Here is a 25,217-nt window from a genome sequence, read left to right as displayed (position 1 = left end):
GCTGTACCCAGCTTAATGAACCTTGGACACAATCAATCCTCACTTAACAATAGTAGGTCTCAGATTTGAGTGTGTTAACAAGAGATGCAAAGTCAACAAGTTTAATTCTTTCCTGAAACAGTGCTTTCAGATTCATAAATACCTGGTGAATGGAGTTTTGTGGCTGTTACTGCTGATTTCTTAGGGGATGAGACAGCTGGCCTGTTAGCATCCTGATCTTTTTGGACTTCTTTCTTCACACCTGTTTTAGGAAAAAAAAATCAAAGGTAGAAAGACCTTTCATTTGTAACTGTGCAGAGCTATGTCACTGAGTTACACATCAAAATAGCAAAATGTATTTCACCAATGTCCTGGGCTCTGCACAGAACGATGCTACACAGCACTTCTGGGTTGGATGCCAACGTGACATGTCTGCAACCACAACTGTGCACATGTGGCTGAACTGACATGCACAGCACTAAAGAAGGAGAGAAGAAGGCCTTACACATTACCTTGGCTTTCCAGTCATCTGCACCATGATAAATGCCATTAAGGCACGAATAGCTACACAGGTAACCCATCCTATCTGTTCTGAGTGCTGTGTCCTGTCTCTTCACCTTGCTGTGCAACCTCATTCTGGGCTGCAGGAGAAGCAGAATAGGACCGTGCAAAGCTGACTAAAATTATCTGCAAGTCCCTACCGTGTCATCTTTTCCACAGGTAAGGAAGCTGCCTTTTCTGGAGACCAGCTTTCTCAAGATAGTCTCATATAGGCAAAAGAAAGGCTAGAAACAGAAGCTGGCAGGACATGTCAGAGCTGTGCTGCATGTGGCTGGCCAGACACAAGAGTGGGTCTCTGTCTGTGCAGTAAGTCAGGCAGGGACAGAGGTGGGCAAGCACATTCAGGGCACAAACCTACAAGACACTGTGCCAGTGTGTGATGAACCAGGGCATGGAATATTTCTGAGAGAGGCAACTCAGTGTCTGCTGTTATTTGTCCCACCACTGGAGCTCTCTGGTCAGGGCCTTGGGATGGTCTGCCAGCTGTCAGAGCTCTGCAGTCAGTGACTGCCTCTTGAACCAGGGAGACACAACTTCCTCTGAAAGCCAGAGGGGCCACCCAAGCTCAGCTCCTCCTGCCCACCCACAGCTCCCATCAAAATAGCTGTGGGGACCATGCTGAGCGCAGTAACATGAGGTCCTGCCCTGCTTCTTTGACCATGGTGCGACAGTCACAGGATCTCAAGCAGAAATTACTCATCAAAGAAGTAAGGAGAAAGAGCAATAAAAAGCAAAACCCGGGGACAATAATGTATTTTCCTGTTTGCTTTCCTTTTTTTTAACCATTAGTGTTTGTTGAGGGTTGCATTTTAGCCTGAAGGGCTGTGTCACAGCCCCTGGATGCACAGGAAAAACAGAGATATTTAAGGCAAATGACTTGCTATAGAGGGAAAACAAAGTCTGCCTTATTGACTTTCCCCTCTCTTATGAGTATGCTCACAGACATCTTATAGGAAAATGTCCCACAGAATCTGAAGTATCTGAAGAAGGAAAAAAAAAATCAGATTTTCTTGGTGGTGCCTAATGACAGTGGCAGTTCAAAAGCTAACACTGTCTTTCATTTTACTTAATACAAACGTGACCTGGCTCTTTCAACAGTGGAGAAAAATGATAATTTTATATGGGGATCACAATCTTGAGGGACATTTGCTGCTTTACTAGTTTTCTGCTCCCTCCAAAGCCACACCTAGTCACAGCTGCAGTGTATATAGGTTTATTTCTGATGCATCTTTCACCCTTCCACTTCTGCCTGCATCAGTACTTGCATGCAGAGAGCTGCAGATGCAGCATTTGCCACACACCAGAAGCTGAGCTGCATAATTCCTAGCACTGTCTCTCAGCATTTGCTTGCAGAGTGCTTCTGGAAAGAGCACGTGCACCTGCATGTCCAACTGTTTGTGGGAGGGAAGCATGGGACAAGTTCTAAAACCCTCTTTGACTCTCTTCCACTGTTCATAGGCAAATCACACCATCAGCTGTCAGGGGCTTTTAAAGACTGAACACTTGCTCATACCTTTACTTTTGTCCATCTCCATTTTCTCTGCTGTTCTTAAATACAACATGTTGAAGCTATGATTCTCATTTGTGATTAATACTTTTCACAGTGAAGTGACTGAAGATAGAAATTGCCCATGCCTGCCCCCTATTATACTGTACTTTACTACAGAGTAGGACATAAAATAAATTTATGGTGTCTTTTCTTTACTGAGGACCAACCTGAGATGGCAGCTGTGAGAAAAAAACAGGGCTTGTTTTATAAGACATAGTTTATATAGTTATAGATTCAAACATCACTTTTTCATGGTAATAAGGCTTGGGCTTTTCTGGAGCTGTCATAGTAAAAATATAATGCACAAATGGGACATATACTGAGCTCCTCCATAAATTTTGCTATGCCAGATGCCAAACGCAGACAACAGTAAAGAAAAGTGTGTACTTTCCTTATGCTTTCCCAAGGCATGTAAATAATTAACAACTTTTGGTTTTGAGACATTTTCAATGAGGAACACCTGGGGAATTCATTCAGTCCCTTGACCTTAAGCACAAAACAAGAATTAATTCACCAATTAGAGCTTGGTTGAAAGAAAATGAAGCAAAGAAGCCCAGGATTCTGCAGAGGGCAAGGCAGGGTCTGTGCAGAGCAGTGGGAGTTGTGTATGGGTGCTGCCCGGCAGGTGCAGCTGCATGGGGGACGTTGGCTCCAGAAAGTGGAAGACTAGCAGAAAGAAGGTGCAAAGAGGTATCTGGGCAAGGAAAGATAAGTAGGACTAATAACAAGGAAGATCAGTGCCCTTTTCAGTTTAAAAGACTAGGAGAGCTCCTGAGCTCTGGTGGAGCAGCGGTGCAGCAAGCGGGCAAGGGAGGAGGGGTTGTGCCGCAAGGGAAGAGCACAGCCTGGCTGGGAAGGGGACAGGGACACATGGAGCTAGCAATTATTCAACTTCTCCTTCATAAGTAGGAGGGCCCTGGTGGCCTCTCTGTGGCCCTCCTTAAGAGGAGAGGGATTTAGAAAGCACGCAGCAGGCAAAAGGAAGGACAGTCTGCGGGAACAAACTGTTACAGTTTTGCTAAGCTCATCACCCACAGGGAAATTTTAGGGGAAGAGCCATCCCTGGCATCAGAACTCATATAAGAGCTTGAGCTGAATGCTTTTCTAAAAATGGGGCTTGTTCTTGTCTTTTGAAACAACAGCTGTTAGTTGGTTCAAAGAGAAACATTCAGAAAACATGTTGATTTCCTGCAGGGAAAATAAATCTTTAGATTACAAGTGTTTGGGCCCAGATTTTGTCATTTCACAGAAATATAGAATATCAAGTTCAAAAAATCAGAGGGAGATCACTGGTGTAGTAATTAGCATAATGTGCAGTAGCACAGGGTATGGTGCAGCAGGAGGTTATAAAGTTTGATCCTTTCTAGCTTGAAGTGTACTAAAAGTAATTCAAAGACTAAAATGCACAAAAAAAGGTCTGATGCTGCAGGGTAACTCAGGAAACAAGACAAACATTCTTCAGTTGTTATTACACACCTGAACACGTGTAAAACCTCAAATCATGTTCTGTCATATATATTTTGAAATGTCAAAATGTCAAAATTTATGATGTGTGCAATCATAAAATAATAAAAAATACATGAAATTACAAAAGGAAAGTAAGCACCATAAGTGTATATTTCTTGAATTTGCACTCTTTTAAAATTTCCTTCTACATTTGTCTTTTATAATGTATATTAAATCTGATCTGGAACAAAATTTATTCAAATTATTAATGTTATTGCCCACAGACTGGAAATACAGAATTCCAATTAGCTCTGTGCTAAATGCCTGTACATTAGCTTTATTCCTGCATAATCAGGCTTTTTAGCACTGAGCTTCCTAGCAAAATCCTCCTGGCTTCTCAGGAACTACCACTAACTTCCAGGCTTCCTGCAACAGTTTCCAAGGCTCTGCCACCTCCTCCCACTGACAGAGCGGTCAATGAGAAGTTTTGTTTCTGGTAGCCAGTAATCAAAGCCACAAAGTACTAATTTTTATGTGAATCTACATTCCATTTAAGGTTAGAAATCTCCCAACATTTCCTCTCTTTTAAAAGCTATACTTGTGTAAAGAAATGGATATTTCAGGCCATAAAGAACAATGAGCATAAATATTCGTTTATCTTTTCTACTAGTGTGCTTACACATTTTCTTTTGGAAAAGGCCTCTAAACACACAGTTCTGTAAAGGTATTTACATTTCCTAACAAACATACACAGCCTGCTCCAAATGAAACACAAGGAGCAAATGCAAAATAATTAGAAACACAAGGCAAAACATTCCAGAAATCACTTAGAAAAATAGCAGACAAACAAAGCCACTTCTCCATTCCCCCAGCAGTGCTGAATGCTAGCCTAGGAACCCGAGCAAAAGACACCTTATCCAAGACATCTCCTCAAGCACTGCAGAATCAGCACTTGTATTTGCCTGTACATTTTTGAGTCTTCAAAAGCCTGTACACTGGGATAGGCTTCAATTTGCTTTCATACTTCAGACTGAAAGCAAGTTAACAAATTGTACATTGAGTATTTATTCCAAAACAAATCCTAACATGCTGCAGACATCATTAACAATTCAATGGGACTGACTGCATTCAGATGGATTCCAACTGTTCTCAGGAGTATTTTATAAGTTAACTAATGCAGTCTGCAAGTTAAAAAAAAAAAAACAAAACAAACCCAAGGAAATATCTTCAGTCACTCACAGACACAGGGAGCCCCTTTGAGGTTTCTTCTGCCTTTCCCTGATGCCCACAACCAGTCATGTCCTTGGTGAGTAATGACACATCCCTGCATGCAGTGTTTGAGACAAAATTAGCAAAGCTGGAAATATGATGGATTCTGTAGAATGAGAGCAGTCTAATTCTTTCTAGAGACTGTCTACTTCCTGTGATCTATGAGACACTGAACGACTGAATAAAGAGGTAGAAGATTCTTTATTGGTGGAAGAAAGACTATGTATTTCTTGAAGTAGAAACTGCTAATGTTTGTGTTTTTCCCTTTGTGTTTGTTTCAAATTTAAAGTCAATCTGATAGGAAAAAAAGGATAACAACTATTTAATTGTCTTGTCTGAAAACGTTTGCCTTGTTCTTGTATTAAAATAGCGAAGTCTCTTTAGCTGGTGTTTAAAAAAATTAAGGAAAAAATACACCTGATAAAACGAATCATTCTTTGGACTGAATAGAAAATCTCAGGGTAATTCAGAACATCCAACGTTAGTTGAAGAGTTAAAACAACTACTCCTCTTTCTGCCATTTTGCTTGCATCCTCTGGCATTTTATTGTCTCTTCCTCACACAGTTGTGCTACGGCATGTTTCAGAGTAGTTCCCAGAAGAAAGGTAGGAAAACTTGCAGATCAACTCCTACTTTCACCTGCAAGGTAGTGGTGCATATCCCAGTGTTCAGCACAGGAAGAATATGAATGTAACTCACTGCACACTGCTATTCAGCTTGGAAGGGAAAGTGTTTGCAAGGGGGAACAAAGCAGCAGCAGACTCTTCTCCCTTCATCCCTCCAAGAGTGCTGCTGCTCACTCTTCACCCCTCAGGTGACCTCAGCTCATCCCTCTCCCTCCTGCTGACGTTTTGCTATCTGGATTTCGCAGAATCTGATCAAAAAAAGCACATTCTACACTATAACATTGCTGGTGAGAGCTGAGATAACACTGGCCTCCTATTTTTCATCTTGACTGATTGCATTTAACAGCCTGTCCTGTTATATATGATTTACTGGTAGTTGTAGAAGCACAGGAATTGACCAGGTGAATTTTTGAATGCTTTTGATTGTCTTTAATTTAGGGGGGCAAGTGGGAACAAGCTGCTCAAATGAATTCCTTATTGCCACTGTCATTGCACTCAAATTAGGATATTTCTTATGCATGACAACAGTCATTAAATAATAACCAAGTAGAAATAGGAATCCCATAACATACAGCCCTCAAAATCTGTAACAGGGCATAGAAAATATAAAATCCCACAGCCCTCTGATTTCATAGACAGTTGGGTGGTAGATCCAGCCTGGTGGACAGAACTGAGTCGCTGAACATTGCCTTCTGCAGATATTTCCCTTTTTTAGGGCAAATTTAAACAGGAAAATTCATATATGTATGCTTCAAGTACTATATATTTCAATCAGCATCTATGGAAAGAGGAAGCTTACATGAATTTCAGAGCTAGATTATAGTTGCAGAGTTCCTGATGGAGAGCTTTCACCTATCATTAAACAAAATATGAAGCAATATAGAAATGGTAAATTTTAGTTAGGTTATCACTGTACTTCCCAAGGTAGCTAATATATTTAAATGAAATTAAAAGACCTCTCATTTTCTAGTCAAGTATGTGCTTTCTTTTCCCTTTTCTATAAATTGACAGACATGTAAATATAAAAAGGGCTGTGCAATACACTGAAACCTAATTAAGTGCACTCTTTTCACAGAGCTGTTGAAAGGCCATCAGTTCATGCCTGCAAAACAATTTGCATGACAACCATCTTCCACTGCTATTGTCCCATGCCAGAATTCTTTTTTGATCATCTGAAGTACAGCATCATCTGCTGAACAGCAGAAGCTAAAGGAGTCCATTTTCATTAATTAAATGTTTTTTTATTCCCTGCAGTCCAATTTATTTCACAAGCACTTTTAGTGAAATATCAGGAATACAATTGCTGTTGAGCAGGTATGTCTTTATTTTTTTTTAAGTGAAAATTTACAGTTCATGTGGTCTTCTCAAGAAAGATCTAATACATGAAAGCTTTCATGTGATGTTTGGTGGCTATTTTTGATTCATTAATGTAGGTAGATATTTTCATTTGTGAATAAATTTACTATTAATACAGAGATAAAATTATGCACATCTCTGAAATACAAATGTAATTTTTACATTACCTGATATTGCACTCTTTCAGAAATATTATTTATATTTAAATTACTGCCATCCTCTCTGTGAAGTACTTTCTTTCCTCCTTACATAAAATATGCTGTGTGTAATACACGTAGTGCCTGTGCTCCTCAGCTGTAACTGTGGAGTGCTCTAAGCACTTCAGTTTAGTAACTGCAATGTCTTGCACAGGAGGTTGGTCAGATGCTAAATATATATGCAACATCAAGCTTATAGAAATCACTGTCCAAAGCATACCTAAACAGAAAAGTTTACATTCTGTAGGTGTCTCTATCACATTGGAACCTACTTCCAGTGTTCATATGCTATTGCAAGAGAGGCAAGATTAGAACTGCTAAAAAAACATTGTCTTCATAATTTCTTTGATTTATTTCAACCTTTGTTCCTATCAAATACTTAGCATTTTGAGGAACCATGACATGATTTTAATTAAAAAAAAAAAATTAAAAATCACAAATTGCTGCTAACTTGGCTCATAAAAAATTAAACCAGAACACTGGACTATCATAGTTTCTTTTGCTTCTGTCTGTTGTGTATAATAACAATTTCCTAAACTTGTCAGCTGCCCCTGTTCAGGAACTGTGTCTGACTGTTTGCATAACACAGTCAGGTAACCCTACTTCCATGCTTAGTTTCCTTCCAGAATAAATCAGGCAAGTTTATGACATGGTAATTGCTGAGTTATCCCTTCATCCTTATCTTGACCCACGAGCCTTTTATTGTATTTATCTCCCTCTGTCCAATTGGTTTGCTGAGTACCTGGTGTCCAGCCAAGGTCAAATCACTACACCAGGTTAATCTGTCTTGAAACCAGGTGACAAGAACTAGCAATTCATAAAGTCTTTGTCTCGTATTTTTCACTGACTTTTCCTTCCCAGCTCCATTTGCAATGTGTTATCAAACCAAATGGAACTTACACAGAGATTAAACACTGTTGAGTAAGAGCCAGCCTGGATAAAATTATTTATTTTGGAATCTAAACTGTTAGATCTAATTTGAACTTGATGGAACTGGTCATTTGAGACATAACTGAATGGAACAGAAGGAGAGTTTAGGCAAGGAAACAATTTGGAAACAAGGCTAGGGATTTTTTTCTTTGTTTGCTTGCCTCCTTCTGCCTCTCTGAGTCAAATAAACAAAGATTACTTAAACCTAGAGGCCAGTATTCTCATCACTGCAAACATACCTAGCAATGAATTATCTGCTTAATGGAATGCTTTTCTCTTTAAAGCAATGCAATGTTTTCAAAAAGCTGCTTGTTGAGAACCAACACTATAGACACTAAATCTCTGGCATGTGTAGTTAGGGACAGTAAATGCCTTCAATTCTACACATAACTCTCAAAATAAGATTATAGCTGTGTTGTTGACTGTGTTCAAAAGAGTCTACAGTAAATGGAGTCCAAATCAGCACACCAGCAATGGGCCCAAGGATGGCATGAAAATTAATTAAAAGCAAGCAGTAAAACAGCATCACAGCAAGGTTTCTGCATCTCTTGGCTTAAGAAGGTGGTGTTTGAAGTTTGGAGCACTTACCAGCGGGTGCTGTGGCAGTTTTTGGTGCTGGCAGTAAGCTCCTGCGTGGTGTTGCTGTGCTGCTCGACACCTGTGTCGTGCTTTTGCTGCTCCCCTTGGGAGCATCCTTAGAAGGTGCAGATGCCCTAGGGGTGGTCTGCTCTTCATTTCCAAAGCTGGAACCTGCAGGAGACCGGAATTGCACTAATTATAAGTCCATAAAAAATGTATGTGAACTGTGGCATACAGACCAAACTTCTATCAGCAATTATAATCCACAGTGACACGTTCTCCCTGCAGCTTGGGCTAAGTGACATAAACCCTCAGGTAGAAATAAAGAGTTCCCAGCAACTTACTTAAATGCTAAGTCTTGGCTGCTGTTACAGTCTGATTCCAGCAGGAAATTAAGACCTCCTCTTTGTCTACCTCTATGAAGGTACGTGGCTACAACGCTCATAAAGAAACCAAGGAATTCCTAAATATATGGGTGGATGAGTTTATGGTTTTGTAGCTGTTAGAGGAGCCACACCACACATTCACCTTATCACTTGGAAGCTGTTGATGTTCAAAATAGAGGGGAATAGCAGCACTCAGTGGTGCAAAGTTTCAAATTCCCCTGCTCAGGTGGAGATTTACCACAGAGTCCCTCAGATCACACTCAGACATTTGAATAATAAGATAAAACACAAAGAAAAAATTCTGCCTTAACTCTCATATCCACTTCAGTCATATTCTCATAACAAATATTAGGTTGCCAAGTTTTACACCTTGAATTGACCTCTTTCAAAACTTTAAATGGGTTTGGTGTCCTCCTGCATTTGCCATCTACAGAATAATGACATCCTAGATTCCTTGTTGACATAAGGAAAACAATATTTTCTTAACATTTGAGAAAGACAAAGTTGGAGTGTTGTTTTTTCCTATCTGTCTACAAGGCCTAAGAGGAGCAATAGATTACAGCACATCTGGATTTAAACATTTGCAAGAGAATGAACATTTTGTTGGAAAAAAATAGTAGAGATAGTGCAAAAAATACAAAGGATGTCAGAAAAGGCTGATAATTTTTATTTGAATTGTTTTACAAAGATATAATATAATATTGGTTAGGTACTGCCTGCAGAAAAATGATAATATTATCTCAATAATTGACACATCCAAATCTCCAATATTTTTAAGACATAGGCTTCTTGAAAGTGTGCAAGTAAAGAAGAGATTTTATTTTTGCCTTTATTACTGAAAATCGACTAGAGAAAAAAAAGCACATTGGAAAAGAAAATCCTCTTTCTAATAAAGGAAGAATATCCCTTTTGGCTCTGAAAAAAACAGCTTTAAGTTTTGCTGTGTCTTTGAGGCTGCTTGCATATACATCTTAATTTAATTTCACCTTTCCCAAGCCACATTAAAAACTCAAAACAGTGTAGTGTACTCTACAGAGGAACAGAAAGACCTGAAGCATTTGTCACCTTTACACAGCTCTGCACTTAACATCCCTCAGCACATCAGGTCGGTGTTGAATATCCAAACTGCTTGCATTTTTCACCTGTGTAACAAACATTTAAGTTTATGTGCTGAATTAACGGTGACAAAACACTGCTGACTTCCATAAAGTCACAACAGCAGAAGATCTGGCCCAACCTCACCCCACCTCCTCTGCAGCTCTGCACGAGAGCATCTCCTCTGCCAGGTGCTGGGGGGATGCTGCAGCATGTGTGTGCACCTCAGGCTGTCTGCACCACACTCCTGGAGCTACTCCTGAAGTGGTCTCATATATATATGCTTACCCAGTCAGCTCGGGTAACACCACTTGTAGAAATCTTTTTTTCTTTTTTCAGCTATTTTTTGATAAGTTTCCATTGCAGAAGCACTAACCTTGAAGAGTAGATTATTCTTATTATTTGCAGAGAAATAGAGTTCAAGTGCTCTTTAATGGAAACCCTTTATTCTCAATTTCAACATTCATTCACTGCCCTACAGTGAGGAGTGAGGGAAGAAGTGTGAGGCTGAGAGGGAGCAGGTGTTCCCTACAGACATCCCTACAGGATTTTCTCTGCAGCTCGTGGGGAGGACCATGATGGAGCAGATATTCACACTCCACACTGGTAGTGGTGGACATGGCCCAAAGGAAGATGCATCCATGGAGAGCCCTCACAGGAGCAGGGCCCTGGAAGAAGCTGTGGGCCTGGACATGAGAACCACACCGGAGCAGATTTATCCTGAGGGACAGCAGCCCTGGGTAAAGACCCATGCAGCAGCAGGAAGAAGTGTGAGATGGAAGAAATGGCAGAGAGGAACTGCAATGGACCGACTGCAACACCCATTCCCCTCCCACTGTGCTGCTCAGTGGGCATATGGGATGAAGGAGGTAGAGGAATTGGGAAGGGAGGAGTGAAGCTGAGACTGGAAAAAAAGCGGTGGGAGAAAGCTATTTTAGTTTTTTGCTTTGTCTTTGTTTCACACCTAGTAATTGTTAACATACGAAATCATTTTTTCCAAGTCAATTTTTTTTTTTTTTTGCCTGTGACAGCAGTTGGTAAGTGATCTCCATGTCTTTATCTCTACCTGTGGTCTTATTCATCTTATTTTCTTTCCTGTCCTGTACAGGAGGTGAGACAGTGAGACAGAGGCAGGGTGGGTGCCTGGCAGCCAGCCAAGGTCGACTCACCACAACAGCAATATCAACACACCCAGGATTTGCTGAGATAAGGTCAATGTTTCTCTTAAGAGACATTGTCTCTCACTTTGCTCTTCACTCATAGATGGAGAGTGGAAAGAGACAGTGGGATACAACAACACATGCATGTATAACATGGCCCAAAAAGCAAGTGTTTGCTGCTTCCACAGAAATCACTAGGGCAGCATCTAGTTCCCCAGGAGCAGAGGTAGGTGAGTTTCACCTTGCTAGACATAGATTCCAGAGCTCAGATAGCATTCAAAGAAGAAATTAAATAGGAGAATGCATATTTCTCACAATCTAGGAGGAAAAGAAAGGTTTTCATTTACTTCAAGAATCAACTTACAGGAAAATCAGAAAGATTGTTCATCAGATGGCCCATATGTTAGTCGCTCATGAAATAATGCCTCCCACTATTATCTGCAGCATCTGCCCTTCCATGGTACCACCTCTTACTTTTCAGTAAAAGCCTGTACAGAAACACCAGCTGTACAGTGGGTGAACAGTTTCCAGGTGACCACATCCTTTGTTGTATTGTACCTCTTCCCTCCTACTCCTCCACTTTGGCATTCTGTCTAAACTAGGCGAGTCTCTACTTGCCTTTGAAGCACCTGGCAAGTTGTCTGGGGGCTGCTGCATAAAAGGCCCTGCAATTTTGCAGATTCTGTGCTCTATGAGGAGTAGCACTACTGACTTTGCAGTAGAGTGTTTAACAGACTATTAAAGATCTGCTGGGGCTGAAGGCCTTCAGCCTCACTTTTATCATCTCCTTACTATGAGCCCCAAGGAATCCTACTCTTCTGCTTCTGAAAAAAAAAAAATCGAAAAGAAGAACATTCCTTTGAAGACTTGCAGTTACTTTGGAAAGTCCCAGCTGCAGCCACTCTTCCCCTACGCTTGTTTGCTAGTAGACATGGAGAAATTAGGGCTGGGAACATATTGTAGGCTGCATGTTCGAAGAAAACCACGACCAAAATCCCACTGGCTCCTAGATGTCTTTGAACCACTCTCTCTCAGTATCTGGCACCACTCTTTTTACCATCTGGCTGCAGCTCATTTCAGGGGCTGCTCACCCTCAGAAAAGGAAGACTCTTTTGTATGTGTCACTATGAGTTTGTGCCTCTTGTAGGTGCTCCTTTTCTAAAATTATTTACAAATTTTATAAAAAAGGATAGAAATATATATGATAGTACATATAACTGTAAAACTAGCAGGAACATGAATGGGGAGAATTCTGCATTTGATGAGAAATTAATTAGGCCATGTTGCGTGGCCGATCTTGATCTGAGACGAGACAATGATAGGAAGGGCTGTGTTCTGGAGCCCCACAGCGACAGATTTCCCTGTCTGAAGTCAAGGGCAATAAAGTCTCCTTTTGTTGGAGAATTTGCATCCTCTCTAGAAAAGCAGCTTGTTTGACAATGCCTACGGGTCTGTGTCTTGCTGACAAACAAACTGCAGAGGAGTGTTACAGCATGAGTGTAGCTCCCTGTCCTGTGGGCTGCTATGTGCAGCCTATGACACTCAGAGACATGGAGTGAGTTTCCAGCTCTTCACAGCAGGTCAAGCATTCCCAGTGCTGGCGTGGAGCTCATAGCTCCTGCCACAGCTGTAATCACACTCAAGATACTGGGAACATGCTGGTGCATGTTCACTGAAGGACAAACATTTATCCAGGGTTATAGGAAGGCCTTTCCAGCATAAAGATCCTTGGACACTACTTGATGCCAAATAATGAGAATGAAGATATACCTATTGTTTCATCAGTGATTCCACTTTGCAATTCTAAATCACTTCCCAGTCACAGAACTGAAGAAGCTTTAAAAAAGGATTTGAGCCACTTTCCAAATTCACACAGCAAGGAAACAGCAGAGACAGAGAAGTGAGCAGAAAAACCTGATGATGAATAAGGCTGGAAGGATGATTTTTCACCTGCAAAACACTGGGATGTATTATTCCTCTGGGTTTTACTAGGCTGCACTTTTGTGCCCCAGTTTTCAAGCAAAAGTACAAGCATAATGTGAAATTTAAAGTCACTGCCATGGGGAATGATCTGATAAGAAAAGTACCTGAACTGCTGAAAATAATCAGGTGATGCTTAAAACCAAAATCTGCAAGACACATTTTTTACTAACTTGGGACCATCCTTCAGTTAATGCCCGTTCTTTATTCCACTTGTGAAGTGGTAAGTAAATTTTATAGAATGATTACCAGATATGAAACCTGTCAAATGGGATTTTTATTTCACTACTTTAAGGGTTGCTGTTTTGAAGTCCAGCATGGTATATTTCAATATGAGGTTTCACAGTGTAATTTTCAAGAGGCATAATTGAACTTTCAGCTCCGTAGCTCAAGCTGAAACAAAGCTATGGACCAAGAGGTACGGTATGATCATTAGCCCTGAGGACTAACCATGTTATTAAGATGTTTTGATAGTATGTAAGATTACTAGCTGGCTAATTGGTTTTATTTGCCTTTGCAGAGAGACAGGGCCTGGTATTTCCTCAGGCCAAATATGCAAGAGACCAGGCACCAGCTCATGACAGGTTTATTTTCCATCCAGAAAAGAAGATGCTTAAGAATTGATGTCCACACAATCCTTAAGCCTAATTTAGCTCAAAGTCTTTTTTCCCAGTGCTTTTTTTTTGGCTCAGACGAAGATATTTGAGCAATAATTCCCTGTAAAATACTTATTTTGTGCCTGATCATATGACTTTATAAAAGCTGATTTTTCAGAATTCTTTACATTAAAAAATGAAACTTGAATTTTAAATTCAGGTTAATCATTCAGGTTAACGATTTCCACCAAAATAAGGAGCCAAATTTGCAGTTCCTGTCAGCATAGCTTTAGATAGCTTTTGGTCTTTGCACTGCCAATGATTACTTCCGAGGCAGCCCTCTCACTGATAGGGAGGGAGTTTTGTGCCCTTTGTGCCAATTAATCATTGATTGTTGATGACTACTGTGATCAGCCATGGCTTTTGTACATTAACACACCTGTAAAAAATTGCTGCATGTCCATCCCTCTCCCCGTGCCCTCCAGCCCTAAAGCCAAGCACCTTTCTCCTGTGTCACTTGCTGTCCGATGGTTTGGGGCCCCTGGATCTGGCTGTGCAGAAAGCTGTTGGGCACCTGAAGGGTGGGAACCCTGCAAGGTTGACCACCACCAGAAGAGCTGCAGAAGCAGCTCTATGCAGATGCACTGGCAGGCTCTTCCTCCACCTCCAGCTGCCCTGACTGCTTCTGCAGTCAAAGGCTGCATCCTGCACTTGCTGCTGATCCAGGCAAGCACAAAACAGAGATGGCACAAACTCATCTTCAGTGCCCTTCATACATAATAGATAGCAGAAATACAGCCTTCTGCTGATACACCTCCTTGTATCAATGCTAACTAATTCATTTCACATCACCAAATATAATATATATTTTAGGATCCAGCTATGTGAATTTCTTACTTGAGTGGAGCCATGTGCTGCTCCCTCCTGAAGTGTTACAAGCCTCATTGGGCAAGGTAAAAATTTCACCACAAAGTAAAATCTCTGTATGTGTTACTGGGAATTGCAGACAACTCGCTGACTATGCCAGATTTTGGAATCACATAATCCATTTTATTTGGGTTCTGGTGAGATGTTACATCTCTGTCAGGAAAGATGAGCATTTTATTATGTAATAAAGTCTGTATATCGGTGGTGGCTTTGCCCACCACTGGCAGATTCTACAGCTGCTTGGCTAGCTGAGAGCTTTTGTATGGCTGGCTAATAAAAACCCCATAGAACATGGAGTGAAGACAGCATTGTATTTTGCTGATCAATTGTAATATTTGTCAGAAGGGATAATATAAGTTTTTTTGGAATCATGCCAAAGATACCTGGGTTGCACAGACATTTTAAAATGGGCCTCAGACATAACTGTGTATCTACCTTCTGAGAGAGAAATCTCCTGGCATTACTTGGAGCTGAGCCATCAAAGGTCATTCATGACCAAATCTTCCCAGCAAACCTTCCTCATTCAGTGTATGACTCTGATCACAGGGACAAGACACATCCCACGTCAGGAATACTCTACTGAAGTGTCTCTTATGGTACTTGGAGGAGCTGACACAGTAGAATTATATACTGGGGAAATGTTTGCTGCTCTGAGAAGAGAAAAACATACCTGCTGTAAGCCTTTCCTCTAGACATATGGATTAAGATTTCTAACAGATCAGATCAGAGTAACCTGATTTTACTCTGTAATTACTGAAGCCTATCAATTAACTGTAGCAAGAGCTGATTCTTAAAACCTGAGATACACTTGAAGGCAAGCACGTACTCATAATGTTTTGGAAGCTCTTCTTGCTCACACAAATGAAGAACATATTACATATCAGTTAAATGTTTAAATTCCTCTAAGATTCATTTTGGGAGAGCAAATAATTAACTATATCCAAGCAACAGGTTTTCTGGGATCCTGTGTTCAGTAAATTTACTGAAAATAATTGTAATTGAAGGCTGACTTTGTAAGAAAAATGATATTTGATCCCAGTGAGGGCAACTGAGGTGTTTGTCTTAGGTGCAACAAAATTTTGACTGAGGCTGAATGTTTTAGGCAAAAGACTACTCTTTATACCAATCAAAAAGCCCATGAAGAAAAACAGGAGCACAGATTTACTTCAGGTGTTGTCTGACACAGTCATGCACTGTCTTACAGAGGAGATGGATGAATACAGGTCCAAGGGCCACTTCTCCCCCTCATTGCCCAGCAGAGTAGCCCTCTACACCACAAAATTCCCAGGCACTGTAGAGGTCTCAAAGCAACACCAAGCACTGGTGGCATTTTTGCCAAAGACACATATATGATCCAATGCCCTCAGCTGCCAGAATGACCCTGGGAATCACCAGAAGATGGCCAAAAGTTAAAATCACCAGAAAGAAGATACAAATAACATCCATTTTCTACTACTACTAAAGCACTAATGGCATGTATTAGCCTACTTAGGGGGAATTTTCCTGCATAGGAAGATTGGTAGTAGACTGGGTAGTCCTTCGGTCTCAGCGCCCACACTTCTAGAAGCACCAGTTTTGTAGCATGACTTGTGCTCATGACCATCTGCTTTTATGGCACTAAGCCTGCTTCTGAACTGGCATACCAAATCCTACAGGGCACAGGCACCCATGAAAGACAGAATTAGAAGTGACATCTGCTCTGCAAGAGGTTCCTCCTGCTGGCAAGAAGTGCCAAATTAGAGCCACATGCCTTATTATAAGGAGTGACATCTGTTGGCCCTCATAGCATTTTGTCATCAATAAATGCCTCTTCCCTGGAATCACTGCTTTTAATTTGCTTGAACACTGGCTTGGAGTATTTTGACACTTAAAGGTATATATAATCCTTGGGAAAAGTGTTAATGACATTCCAACAGCGATAATGCATTTCCACCAGCTTTAGCAATCCATGCTGGTTGCCACAGCTCAGCAGACTAGGAGAGGTTAAGCAATGCCCTAACAATTGTCAGTGCTTAAGGCCTGGTAGCATTCAGTCCTGCTCCTTCCCTGCCAAACCCACAACAACGTGTGTGCTATGGTTTACATGGAATTATGCTAGATCAAAGAGCTGGTACATGTGTCTGACTCTTTACGTGGCATAATGATGACTTCAGAGCGTGTGACACAGGCTAAGGAGGGGAGATGTCATACTGAAACCTCAAGGATGGAAGAGCCTTAGAGAGTCCCCAGCTAGTCACTAATTAATTGCATTTTATGAGCTCAGGCACAGATCCTCAAAGCTGCTTAGGAACTTAACTCCTATTTCATTTCACATTCAAATTTAACTCACTGTGCTTATTCTTAATCACCATCTCAGCCCTGAAGGAGTTTTAAACCCACAGATGTCTTCATTTCAGAGTATGAAGGATGCAAGCAGCTGGGCAGAATCTCCCATGAAAGCTGAACAGTGCTTTGGTTGGAGGAAAAAGGAGGTGATTGGCACCAAATCTGTGGTTTGGAAACAGGCAGGGAGTTTTCTAAGCTGTTCAGAGCAGCCATTTGCTGTGCTCACATCATGTTCATCCTCTTGGACAACATGCTGTTCAAGAAAAAACAAGGGAACCTGCTTTTCCCAGTTAATTTTCACAAACTCCTGTGTAAGTAATGCACAACATGTACAGCTCTGGGCTGACTCCTGTGTAGATCTGTGTTTTGTGGCTATTTTGGATGTCATAGAGGAAAAAACCACCGAACCTATAGCAAAATATAAATCTGTAAAAAAATTATTTGTGTAGTCCAGAATTTCAACAGCCAGGAAACATTTTTTAGTGGAAAGATTTATTTTTAACACATGCACTGGCTACATTGTATATTTTAAGACTCCCAAAATAAGTTTGACTTGCAGAATTTTGCTGATGAAATGTCTTCCTCAAAAACATCTTAACATGTTCAATCAAACTAAGGTGTTTTTCCTAATAAATATTGTCACTTATGAGGAGCCTGGGTATTCAGTTCTGCAATTCAAAGCCACCAGGAGAGAGAGACACAAGCAAAACAGTCTTCTATTATAAATGGCATTATCCATGGAGAATAAACATAAATTTTTAATGATGTGACTGTTAAAAATTTTCCTTATCTCATGTTTACTAAAATCAATGTCTTTAGTAGATGATTTTGGGCAAAATTAAATTATTTTACAAAATACTAATCTTACAACTAGCAGTACTAAATGCTGGACCTAGTGATCCAGCTAAATAAGTTTTGCAAAGTGTTTTATCTATGATTATATTTCCATGAACTGGAGTAATCTAAACCAATTGACCCATAATGTTTTGCAGGGATCAGATATTTAATTGCATTTATTTCACAAAATGAATGCTCTCTAAAATATATAAAATTAAAATTCTATTGAAAACCGCAAAGGTTAAATAGATTGGTAGATTCTTAAAAAATGGCAGTGACTTTATAGAATAAGTAATTTAACCTTTCTAGTTGGTAAAGTATTAAAACTTTTGTTCATTTGATCCTTTTACAGGCTTTTCCCCCCTTCATACTTGAGTGTATCTGACTGGAAGTAGCAGAATCAAACTGAGTGGCTTCTCTTCATTACAATAAATGCTACTGATAAGAAATAAAATGTCAGACCATTTCTCTGGAGCATGCACAACTGGTTTCCACAGGCACAGCCAGAGCACCTACCAGAGCACTGTGGAATGCTCCCCAAGTCTTTCCAAAGGCAAGTACTCACATAGTCTATGCAGCAAAGAGGAGGAACTGGAATTCTGTGACCACTCTGAGATTTATGATGTGATAGGAATTACAGAAACTTGATGGGAAAAATCTCAGGACTAGGAAACCACAGTGGATGGCTACAAACTCTTTCAGAATGATATAAAGGGAAGAAGATGACATGGAGTTGCATTTTCTGTAAAAGAGAAAGTGAGCCATGGAATACTCCAGAGTCTCCAGATCTGGTCCTCTAGATCAAAAACAAGATGAAAAAAATGGAGGAGTTTTGCAGGAGGTCCATAAAAATGATCAAGGTCTCTAGAACCTGCCCTACAAGGAGAGACTGAAGGAGTTAGCTCTTATCTGCTTTGGAGGGGAAAGCTCAGGGGGGGCTCGATCACAATATTCCAGTACTTGAAGGGCTCCTACAGAGAGGACAGAGGCTCTCACTTCACAAGGAGACACATGGGGACAACAAGAAGGTACAAGCTGCACTGGGAGAGGTTTCATCTCAACATAAGGAGCAATTTTTTTACACTAAGATCAATCAGTCACTAGCACAGCCTCCCCAGCAATGTGGTAGAGTCCCCATCAGTAAAGTTTTTCAAGATGTGACTGGACAGGGTGCTAGGTAATCTCACCTAGGCTCCCTTTTCCATAGAATTTTGGACCAGATGATCTACAGATTTCCTTCCAACATGGGCTACTCTGTGATTCTATGAAAAGAGAATAATCAACAAAGACCCCCAAATCCAGTGCCAGGATTAAAGTAAGGACTATAGACCACTATTTGGTCACAGTTTAAATATAAATTATGGTATTATAATACCATATTCTGATTACTCAGAAAATCTACTCTTCAGAGGGCAAACACAGCCTGGGCAGCCAGGCATGAAATTCCCTGTCTGACTGCAGCACCCCAGTTGTCTTGCCACATGCTCTGGCAACGGGGAGCCTTCTCTGGGTGGCTTTTGTGGGCAGGTGCCGTGTTTTCCTATGTCATCATGTATCATTGAAATTAAACAAGTTAGAAAAAGTAATGAATCTGTTCCTGGTCTTCTGCATCAGTGGGCAAGTTGCTCCCAGGCTGGATCCATGACTGCAACATCCATTTTGGCATTATATAATACTGTGTGGATTGCTCCTGGCCTGGCTGGGACACCTGATAACACTCCTTTATTGGACAAGATCATGCCTCTAAATCTACTGCTTTTGAAAAGCAAGGTCCTGAAGTTACAAAGAGAAATAATCACCTGTACGCTCGCCATTGGTCTTTTTCTTAAACAGGACCTTTGGAGATAAACACCATGTCTGGCATGTGGAAATGGAACTGCAGGATTAATGAGAAATACCCTATTAACTTCAGCTCCATGTAAATTGTTCGGTGTTTAAGACTTGTAAGGGACTACTTAAATAAAAGATTTTAATCATGCATTTAATATAAGGATTATTGAGTAAAGCAGAATTTCTCCTTTTATGCCATTTTAAATCCAAGTATTTTTTTCATGACACTTGGAATTGAGGATTGAGAACATGTTTGTGTATGTGGGGAGTGCGTAGGGATGTGAATGAATGCAAATTATTTTAAAGAGGCACAAGGTACAGTTAGGAGTGAGATCTGGAGCATTTTATACCAACACAAATAATAACCTTTTGTATATCAGGCACATTTAATTAACTTTGCATATATAGTACAAGTGCAGAAATATTAAACCAAAGTGTTGTCTACTGGAAGATTGTAATTCAAGTGATTTCCATAGTACTTCAGTTTTAAGAAAAGGTCTCCCAAGCTCTGTACTCTGGAGGAGGAGTTGAATAGCTCTTAGACCTGCTAACAAATGGCAGAGGCCTCAGGAGAGTCTAAGTATTAGATCTTCCTTTGAGTTGTGTTGCTGGTTCTGCAGAGTTTCATTCTCCTTCACGGTAGCAGAATCTGACAGGACCCTCACAGGGCCCTTGGTACTTCTCTTATATTCCTGAATCCTGAAGGCAAATGGTTATGTAAAAATCTCAGTTGGTATCAGTGTAAAAGAATTACACTAATATGAATAATAAAATAATTACACTATGCTTCTATTTTTTACCTTCTTCTTCAGCACTTATATGTAGCCTGAGTGCATCTCCAAGATCTTCCTTTTAAAGAAATATCCTGGGTTTTTCTGAAATAATCACAATATCACACAATCGCAATATCACACCACACTACTGTGATGACATGGAGGTTAAAGGTGCATTTGCTCTAAGGAATGCTTAAAAAGCTCCTCCTTCTCTCAGTTAAACATGAGCACATATCTCAGGACACCTGAGTCCTAGTCCCTGACATTTAAACACGGGGGTAGTGGTAGAGCTTTAGAGTACTGATACTGAAGACATAGAATGGGGCTCTTAGAGGAGACAGAAGAGTTTTACTGTTCTGCAGAAGTGCCAGTTTTGGTTAAAACTGCATGTATATTATTTGTAAACTCCTTAGGATCTGGGAAACGAGCCAATGTACCAAACCCATCCGTCTCCTTCCAAATTTCTGAAGTCCTATAGATGAAGAAGGGAGTGGAAGATACAGCTGAGGCTCTTTGCAGAAAGGATATTATTCTTTGCTACATCAAAATTAGAAAACAGAGCAAGAACTTATGGAGAACAGCCCTGAGGAGAAAGGCTTGGAGGTCCTGGTGGACAAAAATTATTGTCTGAGAGCAAGAAACACTACTAACCCCACAAGACACACATGGAGATAATATTTTATATTACAGACCATATGTCTCCTAAGTGAAGCATAGCCATTATTAGAAATTAAGATCCACTCCACCAGAATCCCAGCCTCAAAAACAGTCAGCGGCTTCTCGGTAGCTGGGAAAAAAGCAAACAGCTTCATCTTTTATGAGTGGTAACAAATTTTTCTTCTGGTTTTACATGACACAGTTTCATGAACTTCCTTTGGAGTTTTTTTTGGTTTTTTTTTTTTTTTTTTTTTTTTTTTTTTTTTTTTTTTTTTATTATACAATGAAAAGACAATGGAAAGCCTGAAAAACAAAAAGGTAGCACTGGTTTCTCTGGAAGGTTTGTGATTTTGTTCAAATCCATAATGAAATTTTAACTGCTACACCCCAGACAGGGTTCTTACCCTCTTTGGAGTCTCTAAAATTTAGGAAAAAAAAAAAAGTTTGAAAAAAGGTTCCTGTAGGTTTGGAAATGCAACATATTTTGCCAAAAACCCTCTAAATTAGATAAATTGGGGGTGGTGCTGTTGGTTCCTCAACCAGTATTTCACCTTCTTGTGCTTGTCAGCAGAATGCAGGGAGCTGCAACAAATCGAAAAACTTCTTGAGCTTTGGGTAATATGGAAGCCCATCCCTATTTAACAATGCCAGTATCATTGGCAACTTCTATCCATCTACTTGTTTTTTCAACAATCTGCTCTGTGAATAGGAGGACTTAGGTAATCTGGTCTCCTTTGATTTTTTGTGCTGTGTGCTTTGTACATCTCCACTGCACGGATGCTGGCTGCACAAGCAAGTACCAGTTATTCCCAGAACAGTGCTCCCAGCTCCCCATCAGCTACAATATGAGCCCCTCCTACCTGTGGATCCTTCTTGGGTCTGCAGTTTCAGTGTTTCCCTTCTGAAAAGGCCTCATAAATGACACAGAGAACCCTCACTGCCCTGCCAAGACCTCTGACTGCTCTTCAGGCTCTGGTGTTGGAGCAGGTTTTATTCCAGAAGGCCAGAAAGACTCTGCACCACCGAGACCACAAGATAGGAATTTTCTTAATGGAAAGCAATCATTTGAATCTTTGATCTTTAGCAAGCTGCTAATTCTATGAAACCTGTGGAATCTGGGGTGGCTCCTTCCCTCAGAGCAGTTCAAAATGCAGGAGAAATTGAGAATTAATACAGGGCTAATCCCATTGAATTACATTGATTTTTTTTATTTGGGAAATCATGAAAAAAACCTAAATTGAGAGAGAAACCCCAAACATTTGAGTCACTGTGACCACATTTAAAAGTTAAACATTACTTGGAACAAGAAGGATGGCTTTTGGGACCCAAGGGAAAGAGGAAAAGCCCTTCCTTGTATCTGTAAAAATGACTGCACTGATACTGGAAAGGAAGCACAGATCTGGGCTTTCCAACTGGTAAGCCGTGGGAAGCCTCTCTAATGCTACACAGACACTCCAATTTAAGCAGGAATACTGTCCTAAATTAGAAAGCTGGACAATAAGTTCAGCTGTCATACATCTGCTACTAAAATAACTGTTTTTAAGAAATACATTATTAACTTAAATGCTACATGATTCCTTCAAAAGCTATGACTCTGAGTGGATTAGTGAAGTGGGAGTGCTTTCAGGCTGTGCTTAATGCACATCTTATTAATTTAAAGCCTTATGATTGCCTTCGATGTGATTATGAGCCAAAGTCAACCTCCACTGTATCTGTCAAAGTTGTTGTAAGACTCTTTACGTGGTGGAACAATCACTTCTGAAAGCCTGACTGTTTTTCAGAAGGTAAATATAAGTCTCTCAGTCGGATTACTTGAGCCTCAAGGTGTGGACTCTCTAGGGGCTCCTTTCACAAAACCAGGACCACCCAGCATCCCACATTACACATAAATAAACACACATTTGCATACGAGCAACTCGTACAGGGTTATGTTTTCTGTTTGCTCCCCAGAAGAAGAAATCCAGTAAGGGATGAGGAAGACCTGCAGACAGGTTCTCCTTCTTGGGCCTTTCTAAAGTTCCAAGTGAACAGAGAGCAGCTGGGTCCCTTGGTATTGGGAAATCACCACTGGGTTTGCAGTGGAACAAGCCAATATCCCAGCTGCCTGCAGCCGGGATGGCTGTAAGTGGACACCTACAGCACATGGGGTTTCTGAGCTGCACAGGGGTAGATAACCCCGTAAGGACTCTTGTCACCTGGCAAGGGTTACAGCCACAAGCTGGTTACTGTGGCGTGCGACATGGCCATGGCTTAGCCAAGCAGTGACACAAGCAGAGACTCCCTGATCCACAGTCACTGTCCTTCCCACCACCCAGAGCAGATAAGACAATGTGTCACCTATTTATTACATGAATAAGTACTACCAGACTATATTTAATACAAACTCAACATCTGACAACTGCTAACCTTCAAGATGAAAGTTCTCTTTATTTATTGCTTCCCTTTATATAAACATATAGACTGCTTACACTTCAAATGGTTTTGCAAATACAGCAGTCTATATAAGCTCTTTTATGTACCTAGAATGGGGCCTCCCTAGCAGGGCTTGGAAATCATTCAGGTTGCCTCTGAACAATTTAGAGGCACAGCGTGAAACAGAGACGGAAAAGAGTCACAATTACAGAGATATCTGATATCTAGCAACAACTGTGACAACAACAATTCTTTGAAAACTGTGTAGGTGTATCTATGTCATAGTTTTAAATAGGAGCACTCAAAGGTAGCAAACACCTCAGTAAGAAACAAAGCTGAACTGTGAGAGCTCTTGAGTTTGTACAGCCCTCAGCAAAATGAGGCTGAAACTGGTTGTGCTTCTTTTTCACCCCTGCAGAATGGGTGCAGAGCAACAACAGATAATTGAATCTCTTTAGAACGTCAAGCCCCGGCTTTGGGGAGGTCACTCGAGAACAAAACATGAGCCCTATTGGCAGACAACACACCCAGTTAACCCAGTTTTCTGTCTTCACTGGTGATCAGCAGCAGAGACTGAGAAAAAAAGAAAGAACACAGAGCAAAAGAGAGTGAACCTCCTCTCCTCCCATGTTTTTTTCAGCCTCCAAAGTTCTTTCTGTATGCAGAGCCACAGAGGGCTTTCACTTCTACAGGTTTGTCTAGTCTTTCCTTGTGCCTATGGATTTTTTTAGCACTTACCACAGCAGTGCTGCACTTTAGTCCCTCCCTTTTTTGCTCTGTACCCACATTTTGCATTTCTCAACATCTTGCCGTTTCAGTGTACAATCAGCGTGCCTCTGACGATGAGGCAAATGCAAGCAATTGTGTTCAACAGAATATGCTGAAAATGGAGGCAGGCTGGCACCTGCACAAGCCCAAGCAGCTTAGCTGCATGAGGAGCATGGTGCTGCTCTGCCTGCCACCCTGCCCACTTCTGCCCAGCCCCAGAGCTCGCCCTTCCCTGGCCCAACTGCCTCCCCACCTTCCTACTTGCCACCTTTCATCTTTTTTCCTGACACTGAAGTCAGCACAAATGCATCAGTGTGGAGCACGTGCTGGTGCTGATTCCTCAGAAAGTGAAAAGCCCCCTTTGGAAAACAACTCTTTGAGGAATATCCCAAAGGAGTAGCTAAACGGCATCTAGGCGTTTCCTAAGATCTCTGCCAAAATGCACAGTCAGTTCACACATCACGCAGAAGTATTCGATTTACACAGTCAGCCTCTACTTATATTTTGATCCCCATGTACCGCTCTTCTCTGAGAAAGATGCTTGGCTCCCAGACAGTTGGAACAAGTCCAATATAAAGACCAAGCCTTAATGACCAGGGAAGGCTTTGGATAGAGAGAGGGTGGGTGGTCTCCCCTGACTTTCTTCTACCCTTTCTCTTCTTCATCTCTCTTGGTATGAAGATATAATATGTGTTGTGGAGGGGTGCTGAGTGTACAGGATGAGTAATTTGCTTTCCTCACTGAGCCCTGTTACATACAGACTTCAGTCACGGAGAAGAAAAACAGACCTTTGCATTGGAAATGGCCTGGGAACCAACCAGCCTAAGCAAAACCACCCAGATCATCTGGATACACAGAGCCTAGTTGCAGTGAAATGTATTTCTTGAGATCCCGAGCTCCTTTTTGACTCACACACATCGATGCTCATCAGGAATTAACTCCAGGAGTTTTACTGCAAGCCTTTGCCTCGGAAAAAAAA

General features: G+C 40.9%; 1 protein-coding gene across 1 annotated transcript in view; it reads right to left on the bottom strand.

Annotated features, from left to right (window-relative positions):
- Positions 1-25,217, bottom strand: part of MTUS2 (microtubule associated scaffold protein 2) — a 158,217-nt gene that overhangs the window by 51,478 nt on the left and 81,522 nt on the right. Inside the window, exons 4-5 of the mRNA XM_053969759.1 lie at positions 8,502-8,663; positions 143-241 (exon numbers count right to left, since the gene is read on the bottom strand). Of these exons, the coding sequence (XP_053825734.1) occupies positions 143-241; positions 8,502-8,663 (261 nt within the window). The remainder of the gene's footprint in view (positions 1-142; positions 242-8,501; positions 8,664-25,217) is intronic.

The sequence above is a fragment of the Vidua macroura genome, chromosome 2 (assembly GCF_024509145.1).
Source record: "Vidua macroura isolate BioBank_ID:100142 chromosome 2, ASM2450914v1, whole genome shotgun sequence".
Lineage (NCBI taxonomy): Eukaryota > Metazoa > Chordata > Aves > Passeriformes > Viduidae > Vidua > Vidua macroura.
The sequence above is the reverse complement of the archived record's forward strand: the minus strand, read 5'-3'. Positions and strand labels throughout refer to the sequence as shown.